Source organism: Syngnathus scovelli, chromosome 15 (genome assembly GCF_024217435.2).
Source record: "Syngnathus scovelli strain Florida chromosome 15, RoL_Ssco_1.2, whole genome shotgun sequence".
Classification (NCBI taxonomy): Eukaryota; Metazoa; Chordata; class Actinopteri; order Syngnathiformes; family Syngnathidae; genus Syngnathus; species Syngnathus scovelli.
Genome location: NC_090861.1, coordinates 6,102,462 through 6,121,333, shown reverse-complemented (window position 1 = coordinate 6,121,333; position 18,872 = coordinate 6,102,462). Strand labels below are relative to the sequence as shown.

At 45.7% G+C, this 18,872-nt stretch overlaps 2 protein-coding genes across 13 annotated transcripts in view; both read left to right on the top strand.

Moving 5' to 3' along the window:
- LOC125981747 (neuronal tyrosine-phosphorylated phosphoinositide-3-kinase adapter 1) overlaps window positions 1-12,014 on the top strand; it is a 22,973-nt gene extending 10,959 nt beyond the window's left edge. For 2 of the 11 annotated variants that reach the window (XM_049741665.2, XM_049741666.2), the window contains exons 2-7: window positions 379-618; window positions 4,277-4,644; window positions 4,719-6,521; window positions 6,602-6,844; window positions 7,253-7,359; window positions 8,127-10,785. In XM_049741665.2, the coding sequence (XP_049597622.1) occupies window positions 431-618; window positions 4,277-4,644; window positions 4,719-6,521; window positions 6,602-6,844; window positions 7,253-7,359; window positions 8,127-8,555 (3,138 nt within the window). In that variant the 5' untranslated portion in view covers window positions 379-430 and the 3' untranslated portion in view covers window positions 8,556-10,785. Of the gene's footprint in view, window positions 1-378; window positions 619-4,276; window positions 4,645-4,718; window positions 6,522-6,601; window positions 6,845-7,252; window positions 7,360-8,126; window positions 10,786-10,840 lie in introns of those variants that run through there. The other 9 variants (XR_011088166.1, XR_011088165.1, XR_011088164.1 and 6 more) reach the window with 9 other exon arrangements.
- atp1b2b (ATPase Na+/K+ transporting subunit beta 2b) lies at window positions 11,901-18,872 on the top strand. 2 transcript variants are annotated; one of them, XM_049741676.2, is made up of 9 exons: window positions 11,901-12,041; window positions 14,652-14,780; window positions 14,862-14,969; window positions 15,088-15,293; window positions 15,456-15,515; window positions 15,598-15,624; window positions 15,958-16,053; window positions 16,144-16,311; window positions 17,924-18,872. In XM_049741676.2, the coding sequence occupies exons 1-8, from the start codon at window positions 11,951-11,953 to the stop codon at window positions 16,309-16,311; spliced, it is 885 nt and encodes a 294-aa protein (XP_049597633.1). In that variant the 5' UTR covers window positions 11,901-11,950; the 3' UTR covers window positions 17,924-18,872. The 2 variants fall into 2 exon arrangements, with proteins under 2 accessions (XP_049597633.1, XP_049597634.1); XM_049741677.2 differs by lacking the exon at window positions 15,598-15,624 and having other exon boundaries at window positions 16,144-18,872.

Sequence of the window (18,872 nt, the reverse complement as noted above, 5' to 3'; positions counted from 1 at the left end):
AGCGTGAGGAGGAAGCTGTGCATGCGCCACATATGACAATCCGCATTACTGTCTGCTTGGCAGACAGCCTCAGCTAGGCCATCCCAGGGCCCGCAGCCAGAGACGCGCTGCAGCTGAGTTATCATGCTTACTCAAATATTCATAACTTGGTAATGAAAGTATAAATAGTTTCCATGTGATATACAAGAGGCGGAGGTAAACAAAACGCCAGCTACGATTCTCTTCCCGTATTGTATAGCGCGTCTACTTTTGAGAACTGTCACTTGAAGTAATATGATAGATTTAAAATTGGCATTTTGATTTGGTGTGTAGATTTAGCATGTGTCAAAATTCTTCCTTAACTTTTTAAATGACATCCATTATTTTCTTTTTATTCAGGTGCGCCTTGTGACAACAACACGTGTCGTCATCTCGGGCCTCCTTGTGTACCATGAGCTCTGGCTCTGCCCAGGATGTGGCAGTCGAGCATTTCCTGCGTGACATAGAGAGACGAAGTAAGCGGCTGCACTGCGCTGTGATTGGCTGCGAGGTGGAACGACCCCGCGGCGACATGAATCTGCTGTATCGGAAGAGCCGTTTGGATTGGAGGCAGAGGGACCAAGATGGAAGCAAGAAAAGGTGAGCGGAGCGGCATACCGACGCTGAATTTGGAGGATTACATCAGGGTTCGGTTCAGTGGGGGTGGGGGGGGATAAGCCTCTTTGTCAGCTTCAAAGAGTCGGATTCCCACATCTTTATTCCGAGCACAGCTGATAAAGTTATTATGGTTCAACATTTGCATAGGAGCTGTCTTTAGTTAACTCATTCACCGCCATTGCCGGCTAGAGACATCAACGATCCATTTTAACCGGCCTGGCAGTGAATGAGTTATTTTCTATGGACACTGGCGAAGCTAGGATTTTTTTGGGGGGAGGGTAAGGATATCTCAGGGGGTCCAAAAAACACACACACTGCAAAATTTATGCTTCAAAAGCCACAAAAACAAATATTTTTCTAGATAAATCCAATTCCTGAGCATAGGCATGGTTATCATTTCTGCCTCACACTTCTAAAGTTCCGGGTTTGAATCTCAATTCCGGACCTGAACCTGAGAACTCACCGGCAGACTTGCTCACCTCTATCGCACCGCGCTGCTCTCCATCTTGAGAAACAAAGGTAGTGTTTCAGAGAGGTAGTTGACCAGGATGTGATTTATTCAAATGTGTGTTGACAGGGGCTTTGTTACACATGCAGGCATTAAAGAGAGCTAATTAGGTCAAAGTAAGTTCACGCACACTTTGAATCAGGTGACAGCACGGCGTCGCCGTCACACTTTGAGTCACACGTTATTGGCGACAATGCAGCTTTTGAACAGTGTGTGCAAGCTTGTGAGGGAGATGTGAGTCACGTTGCGGGCAAGTGTTTCTGTTCATTGTTGGAGGCTGTGTTTATGGCACGCAGACACATCGTTTAACTCGTTGACTAGTGATGTGTCGTGCTTCCTGCGGGACAGTTATGTTGGAAAGGACGACGTGATGAGAGATGAAAGCCCAGATGCACAAAGCCGCAGCAGTAAAGGTGAGAGGGGGACATGACGGCCGTTGAGTTCAAATCGGACCAGGTCGGAGATGAAGTGGTGCAGGGACATGAGGATGAAACTTGGGCGAAACATTGCAGACTGCGTTGCCAGTGGGAGTGAAGGAGGCACAAATAAGTCGATATGAAGAGGGCGAAGGTAGACAGTTTGAGATCTGGAACGCCTCGGGAGAGGAATCCCATTTATGAAGCGGAGACGGCTGTGAAGATAAAGAATTGTAAGTGTGTGAGTTAGGAAAGTTTTTTTCCCCTCTCCCTGTGGCAGGAAGACCACAGCAGTGTTTATTTTCTTTCTTTAACGATCAAGCTGACGTTTCAGTACATCTTTTAAAAAAAATTGCAAAATATTATTTGGAGACAAGATTTGCCCCAAACCACATACACTATTATTTTAGATTTTCTTCATATTTTTTTCTTCTTTCCAATTCTGAAATCGTCATATGTGATCTTACCGCCTCAGTTATTGCAGCTTTCAATTTAGCATCTTCATTTCACCTGACAAGTGCGCCGCTGTGCAAGAAATCACGACTAACCACGTTGTCACGAACGTTAAAGATACAGAGCAGAAGCATTATGCGCGTTCAGTCTCACCGGTGACAGAAAATGAATCAAGTGTTCTGCCATACAGGATACAAGCCATAACTTAAGGCCATCAATTAAATTGTCATGTGTTGTGTCAGATGTGTCGCTGAGGTCTGTCACAATGAGGACGCTCGCACATTCAATGTCAGCACCCAACCTTAACCTAAAACTTTCCACTAGACGTTGACGGATTGCTCTGACACTTTGTTGCGTGTTTTCATCTCCAAGAGAACATTTGCACTCAGTCATTTGTTTGAAGACGATTCACTCGTGAATATTGGCCCAGAAAGGTAGATTAGAAAGGGGAGGGGCGGAGGGGGGTTGCTCGGGGCACGATGAGCTAGGCTGTATTTCCCCCGGCAACATCTTCGTCAGCGTAGTCCTAATGAGCGGGCGATGACCTCATCGTGTTTTGACTCTACACGTGTTTCTTGCCACGTGACTGGGTCAAAGGTTACAACATTTGCATATTTCATTGAGGCTTTTTATTTGCACACTGAGTCTAATGGGACATTTATGTGGGAATATTAATTTAGAATCCGGATAAAGCATTTGCGCATTAAATGTTTATGATTAATGGCTCGGGATGAAGATGTCTTTGTGATAAGAAGAGCACACATCATATAATTTGCCCTTTGATGAAATCATGTTATTGCCGCCTTGTTAAATAGCTCCCGAGTAATAAATGCGTTCTGAATGAACAAGCTTTAACTCGCTACAGGTTGCGTTCACAACAGCCAGGCTTTCCATGTTATTGCAACGTTTGAAAGAAAATACTATTTAAATTTCCTGAGTGGTGGAGACACATTTATTTATTTATTTAAATATGTCAGATTTGGAGGACCATTTTCGATCACTCCAACTGGGTTTAGGTCTAGTTTCTGACTGGAGCATTGAAAATCTTTAGTGCCCGCAAAGTCAATCTTTAACTTTAATCACAGCGGTAGGAAGAATGAATTCTTGTGACACTGCTTGGAGAAATTCAGCATGATTTGCTGGAGAGAAAAAAAAACAGAGGGTTTTGGTTCCGGGATGTTGTAAGCTTCTTCTAGGGCGAGGGAAAAAAATGCACTCGACAGTGCCTGAAGGAATGGCTCAGCTGCTCTTCTGGTCTAAATTTGGCTTAGTAGTAGGCTCTCGGTGTCCAATGTGAGGAGCCGCAGTGGAAGTACAGAGAAATCCAAAGGCATAGCTGGTGACTGTATCACGATGGCAAAACAGGAGTTGTGTTCTCCGTGGCTGGAATGCGGCGACGATGCTGACCGCATATTGTCAGCTCCAGTTGTCTTCCTCTGTCTATCACTGCATCACCGTGACCCGTATCCATGCAGTATATATAGTAACAGTGATACTGCTGGCACAGATGTGGACATCCAGATGTGCCCCACCTGTCGAAATGTGATCAAAATGGATTTTAGATTATTTTAGCAACTCTACACCTTTCATGGTAAGGAGTAAGTGGGATATATTGTTACCATGCAATTAGTCTGTTCTTCCCTCATCGGGAGTCATTTTACACGGAAATGTAGGAAAGAATAAAGTGTCAAGATAATTGAATAAAACCGCATGCGGTTGTCTCGGTCCAATACACAATGATGCGTGAGTAAAAAGTCAGACAGTGCTGTCAGTCAAAAACAAAAAAGCAGCAGCCATTGCACATTTTGTCTGATGTCCTTCACTTTTATTTATTGTTTTGGGAGCTTGTGGCGGTAATGATTCTGCAATTTCAGAGAGAAACCATCAAACGCGCAACAATGGTTTCCATGGTGATGGCTGAGAGCGGAAAACAGATGTGGGTTGAGAGTATAAAGGACAGTGCGTGAATTCCGTCAGTCTGTTTTGACAGGGGAATTGATTTCCTAATTAAGTGCATTTGAGAGCAGAGTAAATGTAGAGAGCGCGAGATGGGAAAAGACATAAGTGTGAAAGATGGAGATGACTCTAGGGTCTTCCGTTTTGTACTGAAAAGCCCCGCAGGCAGAGCTGTTGTTTTGAAGAGCAGAAAGACGGGGGAGTCAATAAAACAACGTGGAGGAAAAGAATGTTTTGTTGATTTGTTCATGCTTTTTTTTTTCTCCCCCCCCCCCCCCCCTTCCCTTTTTTTTTGTCAAAACTGCAGTTCGTCTCAAAACGACCCCTCGGCGACTGTCGGCAAAGTCCGAGACTTGGCGTCGTTCCGTCGCCACTTCCGGATGGGCTTCATGACCATGCCGGCCTCCCAGGACCTTTCCCCTCACTCGTGTGCCTCAGCCATGGCGCCGCGCTCGCAGTCCTGCCACGCGGTCGGCGCCGGGGATGCAAGTCTCGAGAACGGTGATTACTCCGACACCCAATCGCAGCACGGGGGCCGATGCCCGCCAGTCAAACCCAAACGCCACCCGAGCACTCGGCTCAGCTCCTCATCAGCTGACAGCAGAGGCCCTCCCGAGACGCCGCCGCCTCCGCCGCCCTCGCACTCGCAGGCCAAGCACTCAGAGAAAAAAAATGGTTGGAAGCGGGAGAGGTTTTTTTTCCTCTGGCAATGATCTTTTCCTAACATGTTGTTCTGCCCCCTTCTGCAGCCATGAAGAAGTCCGACTCTGGAGACATTGGCTCCAAAAAGGTGCCTCCTTTGAAACCCAAGAGAAGTCCCAGCACCCAGCTCTCCTTCGACCCACTTCCTCCACGTGTGCCTCATTCTGCCGCCTCCCTCCCCTTCCAGGGAGCAGACTCTCAGATCCAAACCGGAGAGGGGGACGATGAGCCGGTCTACATAGAGATGGTGGGTCAAGTGTTTACCCGAGAGAGCCAGACCGCCACCCCCCACCCCGTCACCCCCGTAGCCACCACGCCCGATTCGGACTCGGACCAGAGCGAGGCCATCTACGAAGAGATGAAATACCCGCACCAAGAGAACCGAGAATCTCAGAGACACCCGCCGAGCAAACACGAGAAGATGAAAAGTTCAAAGCATTACCACGTCACCCCGTCGTCATCCAGCAGTTCCTCGTCACTGCCGCGACCCTCCTCATCCTCTCCGTCCTATTCTAAACCCAAAGCTAGTGTCTCAATCTCTCATTCGTCCCCGCTACCATCCTCCGCGTCCTCCACCCCCGTCCCCCAGGTCCTATCCACCAGCCCCCACACGCCACGAGCGCCGACCCCCTACCTGCTGCAAGGGAGTAAATGTGAGCAAGAATCCAACACGAAGATCCCCGCCCCTTTCCCGAATCTCCTCCAGCACCGACCCCCGCTGCTGGCTTTCCCTCAACCGGCAGCGGCGTCCAGCGGGGTGGGGGTCCAAAGCAAGGGTTCCTCGACCTCCTCCAAAATTGGGACTCAGACGTCCAGCGTGACCACTCAAGCCGGCACCTCGTCCTCCTCCTCAACGTCCTCTAACGTTCCAACATCGGGTTCCAAAGAGCCGTCAGGAGGGAGTGTAACACCGCAAGAGAAACACAGCAGAGATTCCCAGTTGGGACCCGCTCCAGGACTCAGAGCTCGGAGTCACTCAACGCCACTGCCCCCGTCCTCCAAGTCGACATCACCTTTCTCCCATCACCACCACCACCACCCGCACCATCGACCCTCCCACTACCATCACTATCGCAAGCCAGAGAGGGGGGACTCCCCAGCTCCTCTCAAGAGCAGCTCTCACACCTCCACCCAGGCCACCGTGCAGACCCAAACATCGAGCACAGGCAAGGAAGGAAAGTCTGTGAGCTTCCTCTTGAAGGCAGACAAAGGGGAGAAGGACAAGGACAGAGACAAGGAGAGGGACAGAGACCGGGAGAGAGGTCGAGACAAGGACAAAGAGCGAGATAAGGAACGGGACCGTGATCGGGACCGTGATCGGGACCGTGATCGGGACCGTGATCGGGATCGTGATCGGGACCGTGATCGGGACCGTGATCGGGACCGTGACCGGGATAGCGGTCCGCACTCCTTGCAACTGGATCTTCTTCCTTCCACAGGCAGCCAAACATCTCAAGGCAGCACCAGCTCCACTCCGACACCGCTCTCATCGTCCCATCGGCCTCATTCTCGTCCTCATTTGCGCTCTCATACCCCTCACGGCCTACCGGCGTACAAGCCGCCGTCCTCCGACAGCCCCCTGCTGTGGACGTACCCTTCCGGAGGCTTCCGCAGACCGCCGGCTTACGAGAGCTTGAGAGGAAGCTCCCACACGCCGTCCTTGCAGCAGCCCTCCAGCCTCACGGGTGTCGGCGAGGGTGGATCCAAGACCGGCGAAGGTTCTTCATCGTTCCATTCCAAAGCTGGCTTCATGCCCTGGGACAGTAGCGCCGGCTTTGCGGGCGACGAAGGCGCTTCCTGGCCCATGCAGAGGAAATTGTCCTTCAGCCATGGCAGCAGAGAAACCGAAAGTAAGTCACTTCTACCGTACAGTAGATGCAGCGTAGCACTCTTTAAACTCTCTGTCACTCTCTCTCCCTTCCCACGCCAGAAGAAGAAGGACGAAGTTGGAACGGCAGTGCCGATGCCTTATTGAGGATGGACAAGGAAGAATCTGGAATTGGCTTCCGAGGGGGTCCCTCAAGCATCCCGGTGCACTATAGTGGCGCCGCCAGTCGGACCCTCGGTCACTGCGAGTCACTGCTTGGTGCGGACAGCAACCCAGGATTCAGAGCCCTGCCCAGAATCGGGATGCCTCTTCCCTGTCAGACGTTCCCTGCCTGTCGCAACGGAGGTGGGTCATGTTCCTCATCGTAACATCCGGAAGCTTGACACCGGCATCATTTCACGGAGAACTGAACAAGTAGCAAATCTTTCATCTGTCGTAAAAGCCAAAAGCTCTGACGAGCGTCTTTGTCATTCAGTGCATTTTCAAGCAAGGCCTTGATGTTTCAACTTTACCAGCATATTTTTTCTGACAATATTCATTCCACTGCAACTAAGCAAAAGGCCAAATTTGTCAAGTTCCAAGTGATGCTATCTCGATGAAGGTGTTTACCTTCTTCTCATAGATGTAGAACACAATGTACAGCCCACTTGGTTGGAGACAAACATTCACACCCGCATGTGTTGGAGAAAAAAAAAGGTGATATTCCACAGTTCTCATTAGCAGGCACGCCGTGTAACAATGGTGCTTTTGCAGAAGTGGGGCGACTGGGCCGTTCTTCGTCCGCTGCCGGAGTGAGACAGGTGGGCGGAGGAGACGTCCAGAGGCAGAGCAGTCTACCAGCGCGAGAAGCCCTCAATCAGGTGCAGGGCCGGCCCGCCATATTACTCTCGACTCTATTAACTCCATTCAGAGCTCATTTCAGAGTGAACATTAATATTGTCCTCATTATTACCTCCCCTCCTTTTGGAGACAGCAGGTCTATTTATAGCTCTTAGATATGCCCACTGAGCAGAATAACGTTCTGGTCTGGCACAGAACAATAAGAGCAGGTACATGACGCAGGCTCCCACGTAAGCGTCTGGATGCGTGGAAAAATAGCGGCGGGGCTAACGCGCTGCTTTGCTGTGGTGATCTGCAGTTTTCCCGCAGCATCTTTAGCCGGATTCCGGCTGCATAGTAAGTGCTGACGCACGTTGAGTGCTGCAGAGACTGTCTGCTTGGCGCTCGCTCAGGAAGAACAGATGATGTGGTGCTACATCCTGGTGGATCTTGAGAAGAACTGCAGCTGTGCAGTGTCTTGTCGGTTGGAGTCAGAAAAGAAAAACATTTGCTTGGTTTGATTTTATGATTTGTCTTTTTTTAAATGATAACTTCTAAAAAATGTTTTATTGAAATTATATGTAACAAACTGTTTTTATATAAAAAAATCAAAGTTCAATATTTCAAGATACCACCTAGGGTTTTATTTGTCTTATTCATACAAAAACGTTTCTTCATTTAAAATTTGATCCGGCTGCTTGAATTGTGGTCAATCTCTCGTATTTGTCTGTACGTGGCTCTCGGTGGCAAAACGACACGCGCTAGAAGTTGCGTTGCCTAATTCCTTTTCTTTTCATCCTGTCCATAGCTGCACGGCCTGTCACAGCCTCAATCCGCCTGCAGCGCCAGCAGTCCCGGCGTGTCTCGTCAGCAGCAACAGCAGCAGCAGCTCCACCAGCAGCAGTTGCACTTGAAGCAGCAGCTCCAGCAGCTTCAGCAACAGCACCACCTGCAGCTGCAGTTCCAGCAGCTGGCCCAGCTGGCGCAGGGTCAGCCCGGCGCCGGCGCTGCCTCATCCGCCGCACAGACCCAGAGGGACGGCAAGTTGCTGGAAGTCATCGAGCGCAAACGCTGCCTCTGCAAGGAGATTAAAGCTCACAGGCGCCCGGATAAAAGCCTGTGCAAGCAGGACAGCATGCCCATCCTCCCCAGCTGGAGACGGACACCCGAGCCCCGCAAGACTGGCACGCCGCCCTGCCAAAGGCCGCAGGCTGTGGTGTGGGACACGGCTATCTGACAGTGAGGACATCGCCGCCAGTTGTATCATTAGACCAGAGTAGGTGCGGGGTCGGCCTTTTATGTAATGGGTGTGCCACTTGGTGACGGGGAGGGGTCAAAGGTGAGAACGGCTGCGATGCTGAAGGCGTACAAGATAAACAGGGATTCCAATCTTCTTTCCCTTTCGGCGAATCATCCTCTTCTTTCTCGCGTCATCTGCTATCACTCCAACTAGCTGCAAGTCTTCCCTCTTTGGTCTTGGTCTTTGCCGCCAGCCCACCATTCCCAACCTACTCCTACCGCTCTCTCAACTTTCTATCCTGCCCGTGCTCCCTTCTTGAGCTCTGTTCCGCAATCCCTGCCCCGTCGTTCCCACTCTCGTCATTTAAAAAAAAAAACAAAAAAAAACAAATACATTTCCTTCTGGTTCTAATTGCCAACAAATTTCTCATTCTTCTCTCTCCTGAGGATGATAGCTTGATAGGGTGAGATCAAAATTGCCAAATTTCCTCCTGACTACTTGACACATAGTTTTTTTTTTTTTTTCTCTCCAATGCACAGAGAGGAATTACACAAAGGCACCAGTCGGAGAAAAGCAACACGAGTCCAACATGACATGTTTTATGGGGTGAGTACAGGTAGGACTCAATTGTGAAGTCATTCAAGTGTTTCTTGAAAATTGTCTTGGTATCAGTAGATTGTTGTCGTGGATGCAAATAATCGCTGACGTGTAAAAGCTACCTACTATATCTGTTTGCATAATATTTGTAAATCAACTTACTTTCTCTACGTTACGTTTTGCAATTTTATAGCAATATGCTCCCAGTGTGTGTGGGGGGGAGGGGGCGACATAACTCGCGTCAACTTCTAGCCTATAAACGTACATATCTTAAGACTTGAATGAGTCATATTTACTGTGTCATTCTCTGCATGTCACAATAGACATACAGTCCTGTACAAATCCTGTGTAGAGATGATCATCTTTGAATTTTACATACAGCAGAATTTCACTATGGTAACATGTGGTTGTATAAAGATTTTTTTTGTTTTGTTTTGTTCGCGGCGCGCCGGTGGCCTGTCGTATCGTGTTTCGGTACAAATGAGAGGGTACAAAAAAAAAAAAAAAGATTATGGGTGACGCTCATTGAATCAGATTGCTGTCCGATGAGGTACAACGAACAGGATCGTGAGTGTTAATCAAGTCAAACAGATGCTGGAACAATCTGCACAACACAAATCAAACCCTAATGTACTGTAAATAGACATGTACAAGTGTATTGAAAATGTAGCAATTATTTCCATTTTCATACTTGTAATCCAGACATATGATGTAGCATAAACTGTATAAAACTTTGTTCACTTGTTTTTTTTCTAGGAGTATTTTATCTGCTGCAGCCAGTCCTTGCATTACTTAGAGTTCTAATAAACAGTAAAAGTCCTTGAATTGAAGGCGCAGCCCAACAATTTAGTTATGCAAGATTCCCTTTAAGATTCGTTTCATTTATGCTTTTTTTTTATATATACAATAACCATTTGTGGACAGAGAGTTCAACAGCTTGTCACATCTCCTTGCTGCTATCCGATGTTGTCCATTTAATTCTACACGGTTTCGCCATGAGGCAACACGGTTCATATTCTTGTGCTTATTGTCACTTTTTTTTTTTTTTATAAATCTCGCATAGCCACGTGAACTGGACATTTTGAAAAGTGAGCCCTTCTGTAAAAGTACAAGGCGTTTGAATGTCTCTTGATGGTTGTTGTTTTTGATAGTTAGCACCAAAATGTAACCCCGTGAGAAGAAGACCTACCTAAGTGTTGGAGAGTCACTGCTTGGCCTTTTTGGTTGTAGTTTCGCCTGCGCATGTTTTTTTGTTTTCTTTTTTGACGATTGGCATCCATTTTCAAACAAACAAGCCAGGTTGAAGGAAATGGGCAAGTGCAATGCATGTAGAGACTCTTTACACTAAAAAAAAAAAAAAAAATTGATATATTGTGCCCAATTTTGATTTCAAATACCAACAAATCACCTTACTACGGTTCCTTTTCCACTGACTAATAACGAACATTGGGGCCGTTTCCGGAACTAGTTTACAAAAGCTGTTGGTTTTGTGTGTCTACTAAAACAAGTGGCCATTATATGAGTGCCATACTATATTGATATGGTAAGATACGGTGTACCTTGGAAATCACTGTAGTGCTATATTTGCATTGATATTGTCATTCAAATAAATTTTATATAATGAACTTTACACAACAAAATGTAAATTTTTGTTCTATTAATCTTTTGCCGCCTTTTGTATGTAGTGTGAGTTGAAAACGGACATTGTGTTCCCTCCCCTGCACTGCTGCAGCACATGTTGCAGTACCCAAATCTTCCAAATGTGGGCACACTGTACACTCCGGATTGCATATGGTGCGTATCCATCAATATTTCATCAAGTACAACAATTTGCTACATATTTATATTCATGTGATCATAAATAGTAGATATTCTGAGAGATGTTGCACATGACACGATTGGCCTATATATTTCCTTCCTGCATGTTGAGGTTAAAGGTCATTCAATCCCCTGGGTTCAGGCAAAAATCTGGGCTCCCGTTCTTTTTGGCTATCATTCAAATTCTCCCCTCTTCCTCTTACAGCCCTGAATAAGCCTAAATGATTAACCTGGAAGTAAAAAAACTTAATGCATACTGTCACCATTAACTATTACTACTTGGAATAATGAAGTTTATTTACAAAATTTCTTCAACCTTAAAAACTATTGAAAAGCAGCACCAAGTGGTCTGATGCAGTACTCAAGTATTTTTAAGAAATATTATTTAGAAAAAAAAAAAAAAAATCTTTAAATAGGCAAATCCGCGGATGGCACACCGTGAGTAGGCGAAGGTCGACTGTATTCTTTTTCTGACGATTTATAGACTCGACCAATCAGCGTCTTCCTTGCTGCCGACCATTTGCTCGCAGGCTTGTCATTTCACGTGGCAGGCCGGTTGAGTGGAGGGGAGGGGGCCGCGGGAACTGCAGCTGATTGGCTATGGCCCGAGCTAAAGAAGGGGGGGAGGTTGGAAGCTTGGTGGGAGCGGATGGAGGCTGAGCGAAGAGGGCGGGGGTGCGCTTTACCGCAGGATCTCTAGATTTCTGCAGCACTCATCAAAACTCTGCGGCATGAAGACAAGAGCTGGGGGGGAGGGCACTCACTCGGACCCGGCTACCTCTCACTTTTAGTCTCCCTTTCTCCATCCCTAGATAGGCTTCTCTTATTTTCCACCAATTTGCTCTCATTTTCAGCTCTCCATCACTTGAAAAAGGGCTCCCTCCCTCTTTCCTCATTGGCTAATTGGATTCCCATTGCATTAGGGCACGTTTTTTACTCTTGAGGTTTTTTTTAGAGGCCTGCTCTTTTACAGTAAAATGGCAAAGGATGCGGAAAAAGGCGAGTGGAAGGAGTATATATGGAACCCGAGGACGAGGGAGTTTCTGGGCAGGACAGCCAGCAGCTGGGGTGAGTACTGTACTGTCCAGCAATGCAGCAAAAACATGGAGCCTTGCAGCAACACATTCAATGTCTGATGTCTTCCTGCAGCTTTTAATTTGCTAAGTTGGAGAGTCGAGCAGCCGTTCATCTCACTCTGATGCACTGATGTGAAAGGGCAGCAGCCGCCTGCACAAGCCGGCAGTTATTTTCCTTTTCTTTATTTATTAATTTATAGCAGCGCTTCCATTGCGCAATGCGCTTGAGCATAAGGGTGGAGGCATATGGTGCATCTGGTAAATATTTTACAAGATTTCAATGTGGTTGGCCGGTCAGGCTGCACGCTTTGCCAAGGAACAGGTTTCAGGCTTGTTGCAAAGAGTGCACGTCATGGTCCATTCGGGGACGACACACTCCCAGCCGGATGAAGTTGGACAGGAGTGATGCTTTTAGGGTGACGTGATCATTTGTTAGCAGGTGTCCAACCCTGAAAAAGTGACTTTGAGTTGATTAAAAATTCATCATCAGAGGAGAGGCAATGATAAATGATAAAAGTAAATAAAATCATGCCAGCAGTCTGTGTGAAACTTTGCACTGCATTTAAATGACATTGGAAAATTATAATCTGAGTAAAGCCAAGCGCCAAATGCTATTTGTACAACCTCCACTTTGACCCTGCCCAATGTGAGGGATTTAAACCTAATCTAATGATTGCTTTGGCATCACCTCAGGATTTTTTTTTATTTTTTTTTAAATAACAGCACCATGAGTTCAAAGTGGTTAAATAAGGCTCAGTCTCTTTATCAAATCCAATTTCTGACTACAATTCCTGGATTGACGTAGGAATTATTGTGGCTTCCGTTTGTTGGAATCTTCCGGCACTGTGCTAGTTAATCCAGCTCAGTGTGTCCCAGGTGCATTAAGGTCTGGAGACCTTTTTAAGCTGCGCTCGCTTAAGGCCGCCTAATTGAGCTATTTCGGTGGTTAGCTACTACTAGACTTAGCTTTTCACCTTTTTGCATGCTTCCGACCACGCACGTTTCATTCAATGCTCCTTTGCTGCTGTCTTGTTACCTTTTTTTTTTCCACGGGCATCCGTTCAGAGTTGCAACAAACTCATTGGATCATACCCTCTCAATCTGAGCCGTCCCTTATCGAATCGCAATCCCACAGAATCGAATCAGATCGTTTTACTTTAAAATTGAATCGTATCACACCCTGAAGAATAGAATCGTCTTTTATTAGAGACGCAAATCCCCGCTGGAGACTTAATCATGGTTACTGCAGCATCCTTGATTTGAATCAATGTTATGTTGCACCGCCCCCCCAAAAAAAAGGCCGAGGACGAACGACAAGAATAAAGCCGGTGTTTTTTTTTTTATAGAGAAAGTGCACAAAAAGCATCCCATCTCAGATTCATGTCGTTTGTTTGATCAGCTGGTTCAAAGAGCCATTGAACAGCAACACACGATACTCATTAATTGTGCATATCGTCATCGTGGAGTGCAGACTGTAAACCCAACGACCTCTCTACAAAGACTTGACCCACACACACCGTTTCCTCCTGAGCTGCTGTCGTTTATTGGACGACAGCGTGGAAACTTGAATGCTGTCTTTGATGACACCTTTATCCTTCACACCGTTTCACACTTTAATGTCATTAATATATATTTAACGAGCTAGCCCTTACTGTATCTAATATCCCCCGCCCCTCTTAGCACTCCTAATGCAAATAATGAATCAGGCTTTGCTATACGCATCTAACAGAATCCCCTGTTGAGCATCCTTGCCTCGACATTTTGTTGCGGATTCCAGTGAGCTGATGCAGAAGCAGCCTGCTGACAGATCCAGAGAGGCTGCACGCTGGGGGGCACAGGGGTCAGCTGCTACCCTGCGCGGGCCCCAGGTGTCGCCGTTGAAAATGTGCTATTTTTAAGAATGTCACAGACAGATGCTTCCAAAGGAGTAGAAAAGAGGATAGACGGAGGGCTCATTATGCTCGGCTACACTCAGAGGCTTTTTCAGTGCATTGAGTCAAGTTCCACTGGAGCAAACTCAATAACAAGCAAAAATAGACGGATTTATTTTAATAACTCGCAGTTTCCGAAGAATGTGAATCTTATTTCGGGGCCACTTAAGTGCTAGGAAATGACATCTTGTTGTTCCAATGCTTTATGGTTGCTTTTCTGATACATGGACACATACTGTCTGGCTACAGTCTTCCTCGCAGTGTTCAATTAATTAAAAGACCTCCGGTATAATCCCCCCCCCCCCCCCCGCCTCCCTCGGTCAGTGCGGTGTTCCCTTCTCTGCAGTGCAGCTCCATAATGAAATTGCTTGGCAAGCGACTATTCCATCTCTGTTTCATTAACACCTTTCAGTGGTCCAGGACCAACCACATAACGTTTTATCAGTATTATGAATGAGTGAAAGCGATATGGGGAAACATAGGTGAGCTAGCTACTTTATTGATGAAAATGAAAACAATAGTACGATTAATAAATGCACAGTAGCAACAGGTTGAATGTTTTAGAACTGGGGAGTTTCCTGTGACCACTCCCACATCGGCGCATCCCTCCTTTTCTGAGACTCGCCGGCGTTCACTTATACTCCCTAATGGTGTCCTCTTCTTGTTTGCAGGTCTCATCTTTCTCTTCTATTTAGTTTTCTACATCTTCCTGGCCGGCCTGTTTGCGCTTACCATGTACGTCATGCTGCAGACTTTGGATGACCACAAGCCGACCTGGCAAGACAGGCTCACCACGCCAGGTGCGCTATCAGATTCGCTGATAAAAGCTACGTGGGGTCACAATGTCATGATTGCTCTTGCTTTTCCTCTACCCATCGCAGGGATGGTGATTAGACCCAAATCCGGTGAGGCTTTTGAGATTGTCTACAACATCCAGAAAACCGAGAGCTGGGACATGTACGCTCAGGCCCTGGACAAGTTCCTGGAACGTATGTCCAAGAAAACTTACTGCCGCAACCTAATCACAAACCTTTAATATCTGCATCCAACACTTTATGAGAAAAATCGCCCTGCGCACAAATTTCAAGTCCTGGCTTTCCTCCGCAGCCTACAACAGCACCACCCAGGAGCAGAAAAACGACGAATGCAAACCAGACCAGTACTTCTTGCAGGAGGATAGCGGCGATGTGAAGAACAACCCCAAGCGCTCCTGTCAATTCAAACGCGACTTTCTGAAGGACTGCTCGGGACTCGATGACCGTTACTATGGCTACCAGGAGGGCAAGCCATGCATCATTATCAAGATGAATCGGGTATGAAAGAGGAGAGGGAGGAAAGGGATGCTGTTGCTAGGCAACATGGAGTGCCTGTGATCGGGCATGAGGGAAAGAAAATTCCCTGTTAAAAAAAAAAAAAAAAAAAGACGGCAACATCGCTGTTATTTTTAAATCAGGCTTGTGTTTTGTTCCCTCCAGGTGATTGGAATGTTGCCAGGGAAGGACGGACAGAATCCTTTTATCACCTGTGGCGCAAAGGTAACCCAGAATAGTTTGCATGATACTGCTCACAGCTATGACACTCTTTCAACTTTTTTCTCGTAAATGTGGCCACTGTCAGAGGTACAAAGTTGGCAAAAATGAATGGGTAAGATTGAGTCCCATGTTTTCTAGTCTAGGATTCAATTCCACATAGCAATAGACTGTAGCTACCAAATTTCCTCCCCAACTTGAGTCATTGAAAGCCATTTACGTGTATAGGAAAATTCAATTTGTGGCTCTGTTAGATGATTTTGTGTGTGTGTGTAGTATATAATTTAGTTGGTGTGTGCGGGCACGTTTTATCGACCATCAAAAGAGACGGGTGGGCGTGTCGGGTAATGAGATTTGAAGAGAAGTAGGAGATTAATGAGGCTCACCTCCCCGCTTGCCTATACACCAAGCGGCATTTTTAACGCATGAAATTGTTTCACCCCCACAGAGAGAAGACACGGACAAAATTGGACAAATGTTGTATTTTCCGTCCAATGGCACTTTCAACCTTATGTACTATCCTTACTATGGCAAGAAAGCTCAGGTAAGATATCCTGCATGATTTTGTTTTGGGTCATATTGTGAATACCTGTCCTTGAGCATTAACTTGCCTCGTCCTTCATTTTCATCCCAGGTGAACTACTCGCAGCCTTTGGTTGCCGTCAAGTTCCTTAACATCACCGTCAACCAAGACATCAACATCGAATGCAAGATCACCGCCAACAACATTCCCAGCGGAAGCGAAAGAGACAAGTTTGCCGGACGAGTGTCTTTCAAGCTGAGGATCAACACTGCTAACTAGGTTCTCAAGCCTTTTGTTTTTCTTTCCACCTCTGACAACGTCATGCTCTGCAACATTGCACATGCACGGAAAACAATTGCACCATTGCCACCCTTTTTGGGTTCCGTTTACACCCCCCCCCCTCTCAAAATTAAAGACGGGGTGGACGTGGTTTGAGATCATGCAAGAGTGGCAATCCTGTAATTATTTCTGTCTGTGAGCTTGGAGACAAATTTGTTTCTGTAAATTAATTTAAGGTGACGTCTATTTATACTGCATGACAAACGAAAAGGGGATATGAAGGATGTAACGCGTGTTTTTAAAAGTTTGCAAGGACCAGTAACACCAATGTATCGCTGCTCCTATCTCGCTGCCTCAATAATAGAGTGTTCCTCTATACACCAATACAAAATGTGCAATCTGCAATTTTATTTCAATGATATCGTAACCTCGGAGCTGGACTAGGGATGGGCATATGAGAATCAATGAATTGATTCTGGGTTTTTTTTGTTATAATACAAAGACAGGCTCTTCAGGCTGCAGACTTCTTAGAAATCAATCATCGGCTCTTCTGCTGGCACTTCAATTTTTATTTGATTTTTTTAGCAACAAATGCTTCCAGATGTGTATCAATCAACCCATTGAATTCTTAAACAATCACTGTGCCCATCCCTCAGCCTAACTTGCTGCACTCAAAAGAATAATCCGACGACGGGTGGATGCTGAGATGAAGCCATTTTGCATGTGTGTGTATTGTCTTTAGTGTGCTATGAGGGTAGGAGTCCCCTATGTCCCCACTCTTTGCTCAGTGTGAAACAAAGAAAAAACGTTCTGTGAGACCACTGACCACCAGGAGGGACCACCATGATGAAAATCACACACAATTACTGTGTGGTTCACAAAATCATCTAAGAGGAAGAGTTTCAAACCTTTAAAGTGTGTTTGTGGCTTCAGTGTATGTTCTGTACGTTGACATATTTCATACCATGGGTCGGGAAAGTTGCATGCGTTGTGCAATATTCATGAAATCCGTATATTAGGAATGATTGATCCCGTTGTTTAGTGCTGACTAATTCCGCATTAGCATCGCAACCGGCATCCATCAATTTTTCACGTTTTACTAGGTCTTCCTTCCATTATTAAACAAAAAGAACATTAACTATGTTTAAAATGAGGGGCGTTATAATCTTATTGCGTTATTGCACCAATTTGAAGACACATTTTAAAAGTGTTTGTCTTAAATGATCATAAATCGAAACGTTGCAATCATTTACCCAAATATAATCCAGCTGTTGTAATGCGACAAATGTGAATAAAGACCCGGATTAGATATAATCTCTAATTTTTTCTCCCCCCCCCCCCCCCCCCCGATTTTTCGCTGTATTCACACGCACGCTTCTCTGAAGTTGCCGCAACACTTAATTTCACTCTAATCTCTTAATCTGGTGGGCTAATCCCGAGCCTGCACGATGAATTTCCTTGCCCTACTTTGTTGCTCCTCCTCGCCATCGCCTCCAAAATAGTTGAATCGATCGCCAATCATTCATTTCCTAGATTTATCAGTGCATTTTTTTAATTCTTCAACTAACAGCCTTTAAATTACACAAGACTAACTAAAATTTTCTTTCTTTAGCCATCTGCATGTGAAGATGAGTTCTTCGACCAAAGACCCTCATTCCACTTTCAGTTTTCTTTTAGCAACACCGTGTTAGAGATCAAAGATCAGAGCAAAGATGTGCTGCAGAGATACAGTAGGAGTCATGTGAGTACATAAAGCAGCTGTGTTATAAAAAGATCTACTCTTACATAATAGGAATACGCACAAGTGTTTTACAAAGACATAACAGTGCCTCCTGGTGGACAGAGCGTGTTGTTGCCAGTGTCCAGGTTATTTTCTTCATCTCCTTTTATCGAGTCCCGTTTGTTCATTTGGAGATGTCTTCAGAAAGCAATACTGTCCGTGTGGCCATGGGATTCTCGGAAAATCGAAATGTGTGCAAAAGCAAGGCGTCAAAAGGCAACAACCGATAAAGTATTCTTTGTGACCGGCTATTTTTGTTGTAAAATTTAGAGAATGTATCAACTCGGATTGTATCGTGTTACTGGAGACACACACGGATGGGTTTCATCATTAATTCATCAAATTTGGTCGCCAAAGCTCGCTCGTTTGTTTTTGTATTTTTTATGTGTGTGTGATATTTCCACCTTTTGCACCCATCATGCCCCGTCATTTTCAGATTTGCAATGAATGAGAAGTGAGAAGTGTGCGTCAATTTTTCCCGAACAAAGACACGAAGTGTTCCAGCCAAAAAATATTGATAGAAGTATACTAAAGATATTTTTAAGAAGAAATAATTATGATAAATAAATCTCTCCCCTCTTTCCTTATATGACCCTCATATAAAACGACCTATATCCCGGAATGTGGTTTAAAGACAAGAATCCGCTCAGTTTTGTTGCCCAAACTGGATGATAATTCTATTCCGGATTTGTATTTTTTGCTCTGACTGTATGTATATTTTTGCTCATGTTTACTGCAAAACAAGATAGAGAATTAATAAATGTCATTTAAGGGAACCAAA

Coding starts and splice junctions, on each gene's coding strand:
- atp1b2b (XM_049741676.2), top strand. CDS start 11,951: ATGGCAAAGGATGCGGAAAAAGGCGAGTGGAAGGAGTATATATGGAAC. Junction 14,970..15,087: donor CCTGGACAAGTTCCTGGAAC/GTATGTCCAAGA, acceptor TTTCCTCCGCAG/CCTACAACAGCACCACCCAG. Junction 15,625..15,957: donor AAGTTGGCAAAAATGAATGG/GTAAGATTGAGT, acceptor TCACCCCCACAG/AGAGAAGACACGGACAAAAT.